The 17,901-nt window shown below is 42.0% G+C and overlaps 1 protein-coding gene across 4 annotated transcripts in view; it reads right to left on the bottom strand.

The window, feature by feature from the left end:
- The window catches only part of si:dkey-97m3.1 (fatty acyl-CoA reductase 1), a 68,469-nt gene that overhangs the window by 8,476 nt on the left and 42,092 nt on the right, over window positions 1-17,901 (bottom strand). For 2 of the 4 annotated variants that reach the window (XM_034673653.1, XM_034673651.1), the window contains exons 3-9: window positions 12,323-12,498; window positions 6,034-6,213; window positions 3,923-4,100; window positions 2,465-2,509; window positions 2,255-2,373; window positions 387-416; window positions 101-168 (exon numbers count right to left, since the gene is read on the bottom strand). In XM_034673653.1, coding sequence (XP_034529544.1) covers window positions 101-168; window positions 387-416; window positions 2,255-2,373; window positions 2,465-2,509; window positions 3,923-4,100; window positions 6,034-6,213; window positions 12,323-12,498 — 796 coding nt within the window. The remainder of the gene's footprint in view (window positions 1-100; window positions 169-386; window positions 417-2,254; window positions 2,374-2,464; window positions 2,510-3,922; window positions 4,101-6,033; window positions 6,214-12,322; window positions 12,499-17,901) is intronic. The other 2 variants (XM_034673654.1, XM_034673652.1) reach the window with 1 other exon arrangement.

A 17,901-nucleotide genomic window follows, 5' to 3' on the forward strand; every position in this document is an offset into this window, starting at 1 on the left:
GAAGCCGGCAGGCGCAGACAAAAGGAGGCTCTATGAGCATCCACCTGCAAGTCACAGGTTTCTCTTTCCTTTAGGCGAAAACAAGAAAGTGTGTACATACCGATCTCTCCCCAGTGGAACGGGTTGATGCCGCCTGTTGTACAGTTGTACACCAGCGCTGTTTTAGGCCTGCAGGGAAGTGAGAGAGGAGAGTCGTCATGATGCCAATAAAAACACGAGTCTCTACGGTCTAAACTATGAGACTACAGAGCTAAAAGACTGATGATACATTCAGACCTATGTACAACAGGTGCAGACACCACATGCAGACCTTCAAAGAGTGCTAACAGGATACTGAACATAGATACAGACTGAGAAACTGAGGGATTCACCTCTGAAATACTTAACTTTTATTTTGCTCTTTGTCTGTTTTCCTTCTGAAAATAAGTACAGGTTGTCAGGGACATGAACACTGATACAGTCATATCATAGAGTCAGATTTAATGCATTAAAACATTTGTAAGATAAGACCTGAACCCCCATGTGTACTGGTCTCTTCCTTCACATTCACTTCAGCATGAGTAACAGGATCCAGCTCAGGCAGACTTCTCTCCAGGCCTTGAAGAAGTAAAGTCTGACCTGCTTCCTCGCACCATGAGGACTCTTGTCTAACCTCCATCAGGCCGGCTTGGTAACTCTTGCTCTGTTGCAGCTTTGATTTGATGTAACTGCTGAAGTTAATCTCCAGCTGCTCGTTTTGCACCTGCTGGTGACCTTTACTTAAAGCTCCTGTGAGGAGTTTTTCACTGGTTATGAAACAGACTGAAATTAACATCGATGCCTCTACATGACCTCAAAATTAAAACTAGAGTATCAGTAAACACAGTGGTTATTTCTATGCAGCACATTAGTGCAGGGTAGGTGTCAGAAAATGGTGATAAAGATCACACCGCAGAAAAAGCCTCTGTGTTTTCATGGTAAAGGTTCACAGTGATGACGGTTTGACTTGTGAAATAAAGCAGGGTAACACTACTTATGGGGCGCTGGTGGTCTAAGCGCCCCACGTATAGAGGCTGTAGTCCTCATCGCAGAGGTTACTGGTTTGACTCCAGACTGCCACAATGCACTGCATCTCTTCCCCACTCTCTAGCCCCCAAATTTCCTGTCTATCTTCAGCTGTCCTATCATAAAGGCAAAAAGCCCCAAAATATAACTTTAAAAAAAAGAAAAGATGGGGCCCTTGTGGCCTAGCGGTCTAAGCAACCCCCATTCAGAGGCTATAGTCTTCGTCGCAGAGGTTGCCGGTTCGATTCCAGCCAGGACAATTTACTGCATGTCTTCCCCCACTCTCTACTCCCCACATTTCCTGTCTCTCTTCAGCGGTCCTGTCCATTAAAAGGTGAAAAAGACCAAAAATATAACTTAAAGAAAAAAAAGATGGGGCCCTTGTGGCCTAGCGGTCTAAGCAACCCACATTCAGAGCCTATAGTCCTCGTCGCAGATGTTGCCGGTTCAACTCCAGACTGACACCATGTACTGCATGTCCACCCCCACTCTCCACTCCCCACATTTCCTGTCTCTTCAGCTATCCTATCATAAAGGCAAAAAGCCCAAAAATATAACTTTAAAAAACAAAACAAAAAACACTACTTATATTTGACCAGAGGGGGCGCCAAAATCAATACAAACTCAGTGTTCCTCACAGGAGCTTTAATTCTTCAGAGACTTTAAAAGATGTATTTTTTAAAGTCGCAGTTCTAAGAACTTAAAAATGGATCATGCTGCTACGTTAAGATGCAAAGTTAGCAAACAGAAGCCTGAACAACTGATTTCATAAATCCCGCCTCCAATAGCCAATCATTGTTAAGGGTTTTGGGGTGGCCCCTGAGGTGGCCAAACCCAGTTCAAAGTGGGATAAAGCCCCTTGCCCCCTCTCTTGATCTGCCCCTGTAAAAGAAGAGTGACCTTTCTGCTTCATGTTTTCATCATTCATAAATTAATCTATTAAACAGGTTAGAAATGAATCCTGATCTGGTCTTGTGTAATGAAACAATCCTTTCAAATGTATCTGCCATGAATTAAAAGGCCGGATTTTTCCAACTTCACAGCCTGTTTGGTTGAAAAATCCACAGTTACTCTCTCTGCTGGAGCGCACAGAGGAAACAGACCATCTGTCCTTCTGTTTAATGACAGACGTGAGGATCTGTGAAACAAAAGCTTTAAGACTTAACTTCCAGTTTGTCACATTTCAAAATAAAAGTCCTCTATCACTCACCTGTGTACAGCCGTGTACCAGCCTGCAGCTACTGTGAGGTTAATGACCATATCCACGGGGATCAGATCGGCCACAGCGTCGTTGTTCGCCTTCATCGTACGCAAGATCCCCTTTCCAGCCTGACCACACAACGACACACACATAAGACCTCCTACCTTTCTCTGTGTGTGTTAAAAAGCTTTTATTTTGAAGGGTGACACCCAGACTTACTGCTATAAAGACTCCACTGGGCCCGTTGAAGTTGTCGATCCAGCCCTAAAGGTGTGAGAGTACAGACCCGGTTAATCCACAGAGACGAAACAGATACGACATTAAGCTATAGATCCAAACACGTGTGTGGGTTTTTGTGTGTTTATGAGCTTTGACTCAGCCGCTCGGGGTCATGTTGCTTCCTATGGTGGGAGAACAGAAGAGGCCGGGTCGCAGTGATTGTCGACTTCAATTAGAGTCCATTAAAAATGGATGAAAGCACTGGTTATAGACTGCTGCAGCTGGCTGTGTGTGGGGCTGCAGAGAGCCATTATGTGGTCCTGTCCTGGGTCTAATGATAACACACTCTGAGGCAGATAACAGGAAACACACAGGCCAGAGGTGTTTCAGCCGCACAGTATGTCACAAAGATCAATCCATGATCCATCTTTGCATCACATATTTGGATATCAGAGGGTATAGAGTTCAGATCTGACCGATCTGGATGCATATTGTGGTTGTAAACACATAAACACACACATATAAATAGGCAGTCCCCTCCCCCCTCTTCCCTCTTCCCTCTTCCCTCGCCTCACAGCGCCTACTGGCACGAGCTGCCAGAGCGATTGCATGGCCAAGCGTGAGCGAGGCCGTTTGAAGAGTCGCTGCCAGGCCGAGCACGGAGCCAGGAGCCGCCGTCAGACCGAGTCCCAGAGCGCACAAACAAGGCCTACATTTCCTGATGCCGCACAAACAAGCTCTTTCCTGTGTTTGTCTGCTGGTATGCAAGAATATGAGTGAATCTCTGAAGGCCCCGGCTTCACAGGACGGTCCCCAAACATTCAGGAGGAAGCTCTAATCTGTCTGGATCTCATGATTACCAAAACTACGATGAAGTCCTGAGGGAAAAAACCACCAAGACGGGGAAACAGGCCTGAAACCAACACCCAGTGACTGATGGGTGTTTATATGAGATGAGACCGAAGTGGCTCACAACATAATGTTTTCTCAGCTTATTGCAGAATGACGTGCGTCCTCAGTTATGTGCAGTATAAATATTACACCACAGCCTGACTGAAAACAGCTTAATCCCAGCTGTAGTGAAATGTCAGAGCAGCCTCTCCATGAACTTCTCTGCACTCCTCACCCTGTGATGTGACATTCAGAGTGTCAGTGTAAATCTGCTCCCCGTGTCCCATTTCTGTCCTCTTCTGCACCCTCAACCCTCCCAGCCATGCCTCGTCTCGTCAGACCAGATATTAACCACTTTGCTGTAATCCTGCGCCAATTAAGATTAAACCCATGCCGCAGTGATGCTGACCTCCGCGGGATTACATTCATCAATACCTCGCCGCTGATTGTGTTACTGTCACAGGTGGACACATGAGGAGGCACTGAATGAGGTCTGAACTTGTTTACGAGGATGATCCGTGACAGCAGATTTAACTCAGGTGTGTAGCGGCGCTCAGGTTGACTCACGGGGAACGGCTCCTGCCAGCTGGCTCCCACGATGGAGGGTCTGATGATGGCGATGTTCAGCTTGTCCTGCTCCTGCTGCACCACGTACTCACCCAGAGCTTTGGTGTAGGTGTACGTGTTGGGTCGGTCGCCGATGAGCCGCGGTGTGATGTCACGCACGATGCCGTCGTCCATCCACCTGAGGACGGAGAGAAAGAAAGAAAGAAACAAAGAGCTCAGTGTTAGAGAGGCAGAATAAGGCGGAGGGGATACGGAGACGTCTTCTCTGAGCAGCTGCGTCACTCTGAACAGTGGGAGGTGTGTGTGGAGGATGGACCATGTCAGAGGTCAGTGATAGGTGCAGCGAGGGGGTGTGATAATTAGTTTGAGTGGTTACATGACTACTGTGTGCCAAACTTCAGGTCCTCCAAAATAAAGGTCGTCTGCAGCAGAATTGAGAAAGACTGACTTTTTGCACAAATTGGGACATTTATGGATGTATTTCCTGGCGACCTTTGACCCTTTGGTGTGTTTAGGGGAGTAATACATCATAACAGATATTATTCAAATATTTTGAAGCTCCATTCTGTAAAGACATGATTAAGATTTAAAATAAGACTGATCCACTGACTGTATAAAAATATGGACCTCCATCTCAGTGAAGCAAAAAAAGTGAAGCCAAAAACCTCCTTGATAGGAGCTGACTAGTTACACTGGTCACGTATTTGGAGCCAAGCTACGGGCAGAGCCTTATCACATCAGTTAACAAGGAGGAGAGAGCTCTGAATTTATTGGCTTCACTTTTTGGCAAGTTGTTGTACCGTCCATCTTTTAATACAGTTCAAGCTCAGAACGGACAGAAACATGACTCTCTCTTCTTCTCCTTCAACAACAACAACAATGACCGCTCTCTCTTCTTCTCCTTCAACAACAACCGCTCTCTTTTCTTCTCCTTCAACAACAACCGCTCTCTCTTTCTCCTTCAACAACAAAATCTCCTCTCTCTCCTTCAACAACAACCGCTCTCTCTTCTTCTCCTTCAACAACAACCGCTCTCTCTTCTTCTCCTTCAACAACAACCGCTCTCTTTTCTTCTCCTTCAACAACAACCGCTCTCTCTCCTTCTCCTTCAACAACAAAATCTCCTCTCTCCTTCAACAACAACCACTCTCTCTTCTTCTCCTTCAACAACCGCTCTCTCTTCTTCTCCTACAACAACAACTACTCTCTTTTCTTCTCCTACAACAACTACTCTCTTTTCTTCTCCTTCAACAACAACCGCTCTCTCCTTCTCCTTCAACAACAAAATCCCCTCTCTCTCCTCCAACAACAACCACTCTCTTTTCTACTCCTTCAACAGCAACCGCTCTCTCTTCTTCTCCTTCAACGACAACCGCTCTCTCTTCTTCTCCTTTAACAACAACTGCTCTCTCTTCTTGTCCTTCGGTGGTTCATGATGGCAGCCATCGTGATGCTACCCACTCCTTATGGTAATATACATACTTATTCCACGTTTTAAAAAAGAAAAGTATAGTTTTATATCAGTGATTATATACTAATCTTAACATACTTATAAATAAAATATCCCATTTCCACCAAATCTGTTCTGCTAAATGCTGCTAACTACACACTGCACCATTAATGTAGAATACTTTCACTTAAAGCTTACAAGCGTACATTAACACTTTATTCAGTCTTAGTCGACACTTTGCGCTGTGTTATGATTTAATTTCCTTCATTAGACTGAAAGATGTTTCATAAATGTCTCCTCCACATTCATTTGAGCACTAATAGTTTTTGGATCAGTTTCTTCTTTGATGATTTTCTCTCATGTGCACGGCCAAACCATCACTGAGTTATATCTGCAGCCAAAGCCTGATATATTAATCCCTCTGTCGTGTGGAGATCTTTTAAAAACACTAAGAGAATCCACGCTTTCCCACAGCCGGACACGTAGCTCACGTTTAGTGAAACTAGCCAAACTACACCAAAGTAACGTACTCTGCAGGTTTGAGTATTATTCTTTATAAAGTTTTTTACGGCCTTTAGGAAAACTGTGTCTGCTCGTCATATTCCACATCCTCAGGGCTCAGAAGGACCAGCCCCCCACCCACTCTCTCAGACACACTCACTCGAGAGATTCGATGAGTTTCTTGGGCTCGACGGGTGGCGGGTAGATGACCTCATCGATGTGCTTGCGGTTGCAGTTTGCATAGGCGGTGGAGATGTGAATGAAGGCCTCGAGGTGGTTCATCTGCTGGGCCAGGCCGAGGAGCTGCTGCGTGGCGATCACATTCAGCTGCAGGGCGTGTCTGCAGGAGAGGAGAGAGAGAGAGAGAGGGATACACAGTCAAACAGTGTGTGTGTGAGTGTGTGTGTGTGTGTGTGTGTGTGTGTTTGAGATTAAATGTGTGCAGGGAAAAAGGCTTTGAGGCTGCTCATATCGCTGTTTGAGAATTTGCATGTGAGAGCGTCTGTTTGCTGAGAGCCGCTTTCAAACAGGAATGTGCAGACCAGCAGGAATTTACAGAACATGATAATAAGCCGGAGACATGACACCAAACAGGAGCGAGGGAAGAGGAGAGAGAGAGAGAGAGAGAGGGAGAGGGAAGAGGAGAAACAGAGCAAACATCTGCTCTCCTCACAGATACAATGGCCTCGTCGTTTTCTGCTCATCCAGCCGTGAGCTCTTCAGCAAACACTTCTGTGGACGCACAATTAACCGGATGTTCTTCCAACTTAAAGCTGTCAGAGGAAGATTTACGGCTCCGACCTTCTGACTAACTGTCTCTGCTGTTCTGGTCCGTTTGCATTAAACCAAGTGTTTCTAATGACAGGCTGCATTCGTCTAAATGAGGAGAGGAGGAAAGGAAAGGAATCAGAGGATGCTCTTGGGAGGAATGGTCGGAGGTAGCAGGAAACTATAATTCAGAGGGATGATAGAACGACAGTCAGTCAGAGCTGAGGCTGTTAATCACATTTATTCATCGCTGTCATCCCTGAATGCCAACATTTTATTGTAATGGATATTGTAAAGTAAAGAAAAAACAACACATCAGCTCATGTTTGAGTTTGAGTTTGATGAATGAACTCATTAAATGACTCAAATTTGCTTTCCTTGCATTACTGTGATGAAGTATGGAACTACCTCAGGCATCAGTTTTTGCTGATGGCATTTTTGGCACGTTTTTTTAATGCTGCTGCAACCCTGAAGTTTTTATCTTAAAGCTCCAGTGAGCAGTTTTGAAAGGTTATGAAGCAGATTGAATTTAACTGATGTCTCAGTGTTTTTGCTGATGGTCTGGTCTGCTTCTGTAGATTACACAGACAAACTCTAGGAACTTATTTTAATGTCTGAGGCTGCTGCTCGTGGGAGGTGTCAAGATGAAGTGATGACCTGGACGCTGCAGTAACAGCATCTTATATAGAATCTTTCATACATACATACATGCTGCCAAAAGGGCTTCACAAAGAATCCCTGCAGAAATGGGTAAAATAAAAAAAGATATAATCATAAAAAAATCTTGAAGATAAAAAATAATAAATCAAGTCAAATTAATTAAAAAAACATTAAAATTAATAAAATCAAATCAATATTGTAATATAAATAAATAAAATCTATAATACAATTAATAAAATGAAATAAAATACAATGAAATAAAATTAATACAGTAAAATGAATAACATAAAACATATACAGTACAATTAATAAAATGAAATAAATACAATAAATATAATGGAATTAATCAAAATAAAAAAAATTCAGTGAAATTAATAAAAAAAAAGAAACAATAGAGTTAAATTCACAAAATACAATCAATACAGTAAAATTAGTAAAATAAAAAAAATACAATGAAATTAATAAAATCAAATCAATACAATGAAATTGATAAAATATGTAAGGGTAGAAAGCAAAATTTAAAATCAGTCACAGTTAAAAAGATCAGATAAATACAAGATATAAATACACAACTAAATAAATAAGAAGAATTGATGTTGTTAAAACAATTAATATAATAATACAAATTAAATATTAGTTAAAATTTTATTTTATTGTAATAAAAATAATATAATAAAAAGGAAGCTTATATGCAGAAGAGTTTTTAAAAGACAAATGACTGAAACTATGAGTTGATTATCTGAAGAGTTGGCATTAATCTCCTTTAACTTGTTTTAATCTTATTTTCTTCTTATAACAGTTTTATTTCACCTTACATAATTAGTTAATTAATTGATTAATTTATTACGTAGTTCAACTTTTAGTCATTTATTTTATTTATTTATTTAGAAGTATAGCATTTTATTTTATTTTAATGGTTTAATATTTTAGTATTTTATTATCTTAGAAATGTATTTTATTTTGGTGAGATTCATTTCCTGTATTGAGTTTGAACATCTTATTTGACCTCATTAAGATATCATGAGTGTTCCCTCAGTTCGTTCAGTAACTGTTACAATGTCATTGTATGAAAAGCGCTTTATAAATAAAGTCTGATTGATTGATGATTGATTAATCAGCTGACTTCTCTTTGTGTCCCTAAAGATGAGCATCAGGAAGAAACAAGCTTTACTTTTGACTATTAATGTGCTGTTCTAAACATGTTCTGACTCTCTGGACTGACTGTCTCAAACCTCATCAACAACGACAGGACTACAGTTTGATACACCGGAAACAGAAACACTACAGATAAAACTGTCTCCTTAAATAACCGAGGGGGAAAATTCCTCCAGCTGCTCTGACCTGCCGTGCCACCACACACACATCCCCTCAGATTCCCTCTCCGCCTCTCCACCTCTGTGTTAACCTGCCTCCAGCGGTGGACGTGAGTCGGCTCAGGAGCAGAGAGCAGCAGCTTACCGAGCCGACGAGCCCGAGGCCGCAGGGAGAGGAGCTGAGGGTCAATATGAACCGACACAGGGGGATAAGAGAGAACTGCTCCCGCTCTGTGCGTCCGGATTTACACATCTCCTCTCGTGATGCTGAACTCAAAATCTGTCTGTGATGCAGACGGACTGAGCCTCTGGTTTCTGCGGTTTTAAATAATGAGAGATCCCTGAAATCTACGTCAGTACTTCAGTTTAAATCTGTGAGGATATACTGCATGTTTAATCTGATATTTACTCTGATTTCTTCATCTACAGACCAACAGACACTTTCAAGAAAAACAACTTTATGAGTTAAATTCAGTGTCTTAATTTAGTCTTTGAACTATTTCTTCACCCAGACATATTTTATTATTCAAACCCTGATGAAGAGGATGTTTAATACAATGTTATCCCACACTGACGCTGTGTAAAGTACGACCAGTGCAGTATGTCAGCTCCTGGTGGTATTTAGGATTCACTTTGTTACAATGGAAAGAGCTGGAGGTGTTTACAGTCAAGTTCAAGTCCTTATTTGAGACTTAAATACATTTTAATGGTCTTTTTTAATCTAATCTGACATTTTGTGACTGTTTATGGATTTTTTTTAAGCAGCTAAAGTACAGATTATTTGATGGTTAGTTTGAAAACTTCCCTTCTCTCTTCCAACAAACTCTGGCGAGTCCTGCAGAACTAGGATGATACTTTTAAAGAAGCCCTGCCTTTGAAAAACAGAAAACTCCACTTTAAACATTTAAATTAAAGATTAAAACTACTTTATTACTTATTTATTTTTGCTGCAAACATCTTTTGCAGAAGTTGTATGTGTGTCTGCAGGGATTTTAAAAACTTTTGGAAGGAGAATTCAGTCCAAAGAGTCTGAGAATAAACAGTCCAACTTCAGTTTGGGTTTAAAAGAAAGCCTCTGTCTCTGCATGTGGGAAACATTGTTGTTGTTACAGAGCTGATGAAGAACCAGAGGAACATCCTGGTGTTCTCTAACAGAGTAAATCCTCTGAGCGTGTGTAAAACCTGCAGAGGATAAAGAGCAGCCGAGGTGTCAGCATGAACAGCTCTGCTGAGTCTGAAACTGTAAACTGAGTCGAGTCTGATTTATGCCTCGACTCTGCTTACGAGGCAGCAGGCTGCTACGCAAGAGTAACGACAGAGAGAGAGCACGGAGAAGAGGAGGGAGGAGAGAACATGAGAGTGAGAGGTGGACGGGTGAAGGTGAAGAGGATTCACTGATGGAGCAGAGAAAGAGAGAGAGAGAGACGTGAAGGCCGAACGATCAATGTGAAGCTGCATGAAGCGTCTTTATCCTGACGGAGCTGTCACTCAGAACCTAACAGGTGTCCCCGCCTCCAAACACACACCTCCACCAAACCTGAGGTGAAGCACTTTAAACGTGACTCATCTGCCTCCACACGGGCACGCATTTCATCAGGATAAACACCCAACACTGAGACGACATGGTGGAGACACTTTCTACAGTCCATGAGAACGAATCATGTTCTCTACAGTCTCTCTTCAGAACATCTTTGGCCATCTTCTGACGGGTGTAGGTCTTTGTTCAGGGTTTCCTCTATGTGTGACAGACTCGTCACTAAAGACTGATGTGATCTTTAGAGGTCGACTAAACTTCACAGTATCAGTTATTATCAGAATCAGACATATTCTATTTCTCCTGAGGACAGAATGAGTGATCAGAACTCTCCTCTATAAATGTCCTCGTCTTCGTTTCATTTAAATTAAACATTTAAGAAAGCTCACACACTGCTTGTCTGTAAGAAACCCACTGCAGCCTTTCTTACCATGCAGTTAGCATGATGCACTGAGCTCGTTTACAGCTGAAAACTGGTGCATGACATCCATCCATCCTTTTTAATTTTGTTAACCCCTTTCCCATTCAGGGTCATGGGGGGCTAGAGCCTATCCCTACTGACATTGGGTGAAAGGCAGGGTTTTTACTGTAATTTGACTGTATTTATTTATCTTATTAATTTTACAGTATTTATTTATTTCATTTTATTACTTTGACTGTATTATTTTATTTTTTAACTGTATTGATTTCATTTTATCAATTTTACTGTATTTGTTTGATTTTATTAATTTAACTGTATTCATTCATTTAAAAACTGTGACTGTATTGATTTGATTATTTTGACTGTATTTATTTATTTATTTTATTAATTTTACTATATTTATTTGACTTTATAATTTTAACTGTATTATTTGATTTTATTATATTGACTGTATTCATTTCTTCTGTTATTCTTACTGTATTCATTTTACTTTGTTGATTTGACTGTTTTTTTTTTTTTTTTTTACTTATTATATCTTATTAATTTTACTGTATTCAATTATTCTATTATTTTCACTCTATTGATTTTATTTTATTAATCTTACTGTAATTATTTGATTTTATTTATTTGACTGTATTAATTTATTCTATTATTTTTACTGAATTGATTTTATTTTATCTTGAAGTATTTTTTAGGATTATGTTTTGCATCATTTCACCCATTTCTGTTGTTTCCTGTCTCTGTTCTCTTGAGAAGCACTTTGGGCTGCATGCTTGGCAGGGTTCACCAGGTCGCCGACCTCTAACAGGGCAAACATGTCGAGACAGAGAACCATTCACACACACACACCCACCCACACCTACAGACAATTTAGAGTGATCAATTAATCTGGTGAGCATGTTGTTGGACTGTGGGAGGAGTCCAAAGAACCCACCCATGCACAGGGAGAACATGCAAACTGCCCAACCGGTAATTAGAACCAGGAACCTTCTCACAGTGAGGCAGCAGCACTACCCACTGCCCCACCATGCAGCCCACTACTTGTGCATGCACATTCTCCTTCTGCACACATCACACTATGCTCAATAGTTACAAATAGACGCTGGTTAAACTACAAACCTTCCTGCACAGATCAGCCAGAGAGTCGCGCTCCAGCACATCATCCACAGAAGAAAATAATAACTAGGTCACATTATATATAAAACACAGGCCCTGCACCAGGATCCAATAAGAGCAGAGCAGCACGAGGCTGCAGCACGAGTGATGACACACTGTCCAACATCCTCGCTGCTCCAGAGTCACGGTGTGTTCAGGCCGCACCGACAGAGACACAGAGATGATGAACATGTTGTGATTAACTTACAGAGAGCACATGTTTGGATCTAAAAATAACCTCACAGGCTGATGAAGCTGAAACGATGGTGACATCTCTAAAACGTCTTAATCACATGCAGACCGGTCAGCTGGAGTTCATCACTTATTACAGTCACAGTGAGGCTCCACCTGCAGAACACACCACCTGAAGATACAGATCAGGGTGGATGTGCTCAGGCTCTTTTGTAAAGAAGGATCCAGACTCTCTCTCTCATGACCTGTTCTTCCTCTTTGCTTTAAATCAGTGAAGTCTGGTCAGCTGCAGAGACCACCTCTGAAACCTTTGGTCCAGGTAAACACCAAAAACCAGAACAGTGTGTGTGACACATGATGCAAACTAAAGACTGGTGTGTGTTGGTTATGAAGGAAGGGTTCTTACTTGAGTGGCTCGTCAAAGCGGATGGTGGCGGCGCAGTGGAAGATGACGTTGATGCAGGCGGTGAGCCGCTCCACGTCCTCCGGGCTGATGGCGAGGCCGGGCTGCGTCAGCTCGCTGCTGATGGGGATGATCTTCTGGTGGAAGTCGGGGTCGTCCTCCCGCACACGGTCGAAAAGCTGCAGAAGAGAAAGAGATGATGATAAGTTTACATGCAAACTAGGGATGACCACAATTAATCGATTATCGATTAATTGATTGTTAAGAAATTACTCCAAACACACATTTTTGTTATCAATTTTCCGTCACGTGGAACAAACATCATGTGGTCTCATATTACACTCATCTATCAGGGAGGTGTTTTAAGTTTAAAGCATGTTTCGATGTGAATCAGCTGTTTAAAGGTGTTGCGCACAGTGGAGACGCTCAGCTGGGGGCTGCGGCTGTGCGTCAGGTCTCCACGTGCGCTTTTTAAAAGAGGATCAATACAAAACTGCTGCCAACAACAACACGGACACAAAGGTTGACAGCTTTAAACAGGATATTTCCCACCTTTGGATACGAAGGCAACAGACAGGTGGGAAATTCTGGTACGCTACGTTTGCAGACCAGCAACATCAGAGCCGTCTCGGCTTTTCCCCAGCGGGACTGATTATGACCCGGTTGCGCTCCTGGCTGACACCTGACCGAATACACATGATTATTTTTCTCAATAAGAACGAGTAGACAGAAAACTGGACACTGTGAGTCTGAAGTACTTTTCTGTTAGTAGTCTCAGCCTTCACTTTATAAGATTATGTCCGCGGAGAATATTTTAATGAGCCTGATCGTTGATATTCTTCAATCCCGTCAGTGATATGCATTATGTTGCTGTAGAAAATAAAATTTAGGGCGAAAACAACGTATTTGGCCTTGTTTTTGACGTAAGAATAATAATGTTGTTTTTTTTTATCAATTAATCGATAATTGATGTTAACATTTCCAAAAATAGATCACGGAAAATACTTAAAATGTACATCCCTAATGCAAACAAATTTGTTGTTTCCTGTTCTTCATCACTGAACTTAAGGCTGATTGTAACGCCACTCATAGTTTCTCCTGTTATCAAGAACAGCTGCAGGATTCAAATCAGACACAAGCCTGGACGGCTAAAAAGCAGAACAGCTCAGCAGGGATTCAAATGAGCTCGTGTCAGCTTAAGACGGCTAACGTGTTGCTTTGCATGAAAAACCGGAAAAACGTCTCATCAACACTCACAGGTTCGTTCTGAGCTGATGTGAGTGTGTGTTCTTCATTAAAATGCTGAACATGGAAAACAGGTGTCACAACAACTCTCTCACCTCCACACAGGCAGCTTTTAAGTGTTCAGTTTAACCACATCATGAGAAACTCTACAATCATACATCTGAATTTTGATCTACACCGAGGAGGAAGATCCTTCAATAGATTTAGTTTAGTGAATTGTGAATGAAAGTAACACACATAGAGATATACATACATTGGATATATAGGTATTCAGGTGTAGACAGAGTTAGCTCTATAAAGAGAAGTAATTCAGTAGATATTTGTTATGGATGCACAACATGTATATATCAGCCAGACAGAGGGACAGTTTTGTTATTTATTATTCCAATAATGAAGTTTTACCTGATATAGCAACGATAAAAGTAATTTTCTTTGCCTTTTTTTTTTCTTTAATTAAAAAAAAAAATGTAAGTTACATTTTTGGGGTTTTACACCTTCATTGATAAAGGAGAGGTCAGTGGATAGGGAAGGAAACCACGAGAGAGTGCAGGAAAGGCATTCAGGATATCGAACCCAGGCTGCCCACTCTATGGGCGTGCATTTTAACCGTTAGTTAGGCTAAATCTGCGCTCTTTCATTTACTTATTACCAAGTATACCCGTTACACTCAGCAGGGGGCGCTACACCGTCTGTCAGTAGAGACAGAGAAGAACAAGACGTGCAGCTGAGACGAGCTGTAGAGAGAGAAAAAGGGCGCATTAACCGTGATAGCCTTTAGGGGTGAGTATTACCAAGAACCTCACGATACGATACGCATCACGATACTTGGGTCACGATACGATATAGCACGATATACCACGATATCACAATATTGTGATATATTGCGATATTCTACACAGTCAACTAAGAAAAAATTAGAGATGGTGTAAATGTAAATCACACAATATTACTCAAAATTGAAAGGAAAAATTAAGTCAAAACTATTTCCTTGAAAACAACTTTTCCACTTTATTGTTATGGAAATACTGAAGTTGTATTTTAGTTCCAACTTGGCTAAAATGTAATTTTTTATTATAACAAAAATATAATATTGGAGGTCAAAGTATCGCGATATATATTGCTGTATTCATATTTTTTCACACCTCTAATAGCCTCAATGTCTAATTGACACAAATTCCTTTTAACATCAAATCAAAGACGTTCATATCTGCATTACATCATTAATATGGACATTAAAACTGTTTGTTTTGTTTTCATAAACATGTGATTGAGACAATGTATGATTGAATGCCCTAATAGATGTAGAAAGATATATTGTTTTACTTGGATCCTTCGGGACTCTCTCTTCCGATTGGCTCATTCTGAAAGTACCCTGAGTAAATACTGAACTGGGTCGATCAGCATTTTCCATTGATTCCCCTAAATCATGGAAGACCCTCCAACAGACTTTAAAGCTGACATCCTCTCCATCTTTTGCAGAGTTTAAGACTTTGATCTCAGACCACTGTGTCTCAAACTGTATCTGTTTTAATCAATCCATTATTTTGTGAATGATTGTGTTTTTTTGTTGTTTCTAATGTGCCTGTGATCTTGATGACATTGGAAATGAGGGAAACCTCAATGTCTTTTTGAGAATAAATAAAGGTTTTAAATTGAACTGAATTGAACTTCAAGCCTGATTTTAGATACTAAAACCCTCCAAAGAGAAAAAACAACAGGTGCCCTCCTTGAAAAGTGATCTAGGCAAACAGGAAGAAAGAGACTTCATGTGACTGCATGCTCTCACAGCAAAACAACACGTCACTTAGCTATTGTTTGTCTTATGTGAGCTGATTTTCAGGGAATGTGGTCAACCCAGTGTCTGCAGCTGTCTACAGAAACTGGTGTAAGGTTGTAGGAGACTGTCAGGCTGAAGAGGTGTTACTTCTTTTGATTTTAGGATCCTTGTTCTGTTTGAAAATTACTCCCAAACTCAAAGAGCAGGACGACTTCAACCAGAGGGTCAAACACGCTGCTCACAGGCTGCATGACTGATGGCGACAAGTGTGTTTCATTCCCCGTCCTGCACATGTGCATCCCGAAACACAGCCCCTCTTGTGTGACATTACTCCACCTGTTAGCGCTGCTGTTTGCCCGCCGAGAGCTGCACCACATTCCACCACAGAGAGAGGAAAGTGAACTCTCGTCTACTAAATGTGCCAAACCTTTTACCGCCCGACACCCTGGTTGCACCCTGCAGAGCGCTTGAGCACTGCATCACAACCCCCTGCAGAACCGCACCACTGAGCTGAACTGGTAGAGTCTAACCAAAGGAAGCAGAGAAAGTCAGCTGGATGTCAAGTTGCGTCATACTTTTTTTCTGTGCAGCTGCAATCAGGAGCTGCAAAGAGGAACGCTTGCTTTGCCGCCAACATGGCTGACGTGTATCACAGAGGGGCAGCAGAGAAAAGGAGAGGAATAACAGAGGAGAGGAGAGGAGTGCTGTCTCTCTGACTGAGTCATGAAATTGCCGCTCCGTCTCTCTCTCTGTGTCAGCTGTCCTCTTAAGCAGAGCGCTCTCGCTGAAGAGGGCAGATGTTGAATTAAACAGCTTCAGCAGCTGTTTAGATTCATGTTCTGTATCCTCATCAGACTCTCCCTCGCCTCACCAGAACACCAAACGCAGCCCATATTAGGCACAAGCCCCGATGTACAGTATGCAAGGTCCCAGCCCTCAACAGCTCCCAGCTTGGGGGATGGGGATGCATGCGGCTCTGCCTTCATTATGTAATGCCAAAAAACGACTGAGGTTTCCCTCCCTCTGCTTTAAGCCAACAGCTGGCAGTAACAGACCTAAAGGGCGGTGAACGATGGAGAGCAGCTTTCATGCTAAAATCTTTCTAAATATACCAAACGTGTAAGAGTTAAAGAGCACAAAGTGTTCCCTTTCTGCCGCCTGATTCACCGAGCTGTTGATGTCATCTTCTGACCGCAGTTCAACTTCCTCTTCAGGGTGTAGCCTGGCAACACAAACAAACCACACGCATCCTGGCGGTTGTCCATCGCCCACAAAAACCTGGATGGTTGTGTGTGCAAGAACGTTTCACACTCTCACAACAGGCAAGATTTCTTCTCAAGTCTTGAGATCTGTCGGCTGTCAGGAGCACGACAGATTGAGGGTTCAACTTTAACAAGAAGCTCAGGTAGAAAAGAGGAACTGTGGAGGTCTTTTGAGGATCTGCAGGTTGATCCATATCAGTTATTGATCTGAGAGTAGCAAAGAGAAAGTTCAACAGTCAAATACTTGTCAGGCTATGACTGTGATTCATGAGGTTTACGACTGTTACTGAAACCAAACCACAGCGGTTCTAATGCCCATACTATTAAAGAGCTTCTGAAGTGACTCACTTCCTAACTGTTAAGCCAGAAATATAAATTCAGACTAACCGACCAGTCTAAAAGTGACAAAACACTCACACTCATACAGTTTATATACGCAGCTAAACTCAGGATCACACAGCCTGCAGGTGTCACATTGGTTTGCAAAGTGTCTCTACCACCACCAGCCTTCAGTCCTCCTTGCAGGTTTACAACCTCATCATAGACTGTATAAATAATGGACGTAGTATCCATGACGTCACCCATGTGTTCCTGAAGCGCTGTTTTGAGGCCAATCGTCGGCGGTAGCCATATTGGTAATGCTGAACTCAACCAAACTTAGTGAGAGGTAAAGAGGCAGGGTTTGAGCCTCCTAGCCAACAGCTATGTGTTCCCGCCAAGCGGCAACCTCCGGTCTCAAACTATGAAGCCCATGTGGAAGTGTTATAAACTGCAATTCATCGAGAATCCACTTGAGGCTGGCTGCAGAAACACTGAAAACCACATACACACCCCTTCAAAAAAGACGATATTTGCAGGATTAATAAACATGTTTACAGCCTGGTTCAAAAAACGACTTGGCTCTACATCGCTAATTTCTCTATCGGCACACACTGTATGTCAGTTTAACAGACACAGCCTACATACAACTTTATCTCCATTTACTAGATCAACACACTGAAAAACCACGCCGTGCTACAAGATGACATCTGTCCCCTGTGTTTGTTTACATCCAGGTAGTAGAGCTTTAGAGCATCATGGCAGCAGATATTAACTAGAGATACAGCTCCAGCTAGTGGAGGGAGGCTGAACTACAGCTTAGATAATAATACAAATATTAATTCTCTGTTTAATCAGCTAGCTATTCTGGTGCGGACTAGCGAGGGTCAGGATGTTTAATCGTTGACTCGGCCAAAGATGACCTGTTGAAAGATCCAGAGGAGACAGAGAGCATCAGGGTCAGAGGGGTGAGCGAGGCC

Source organism: Notolabrus celidotus, chromosome 21 (genome assembly GCF_009762535.1).
Source record: "Notolabrus celidotus isolate fNotCel1 chromosome 21, fNotCel1.pri, whole genome shotgun sequence".
In the NCBI taxonomy this organism is placed as follows: domain Eukaryota; kingdom Metazoa; phylum Chordata; class Actinopteri; order Labriformes; family Labridae; genus Notolabrus; species Notolabrus celidotus.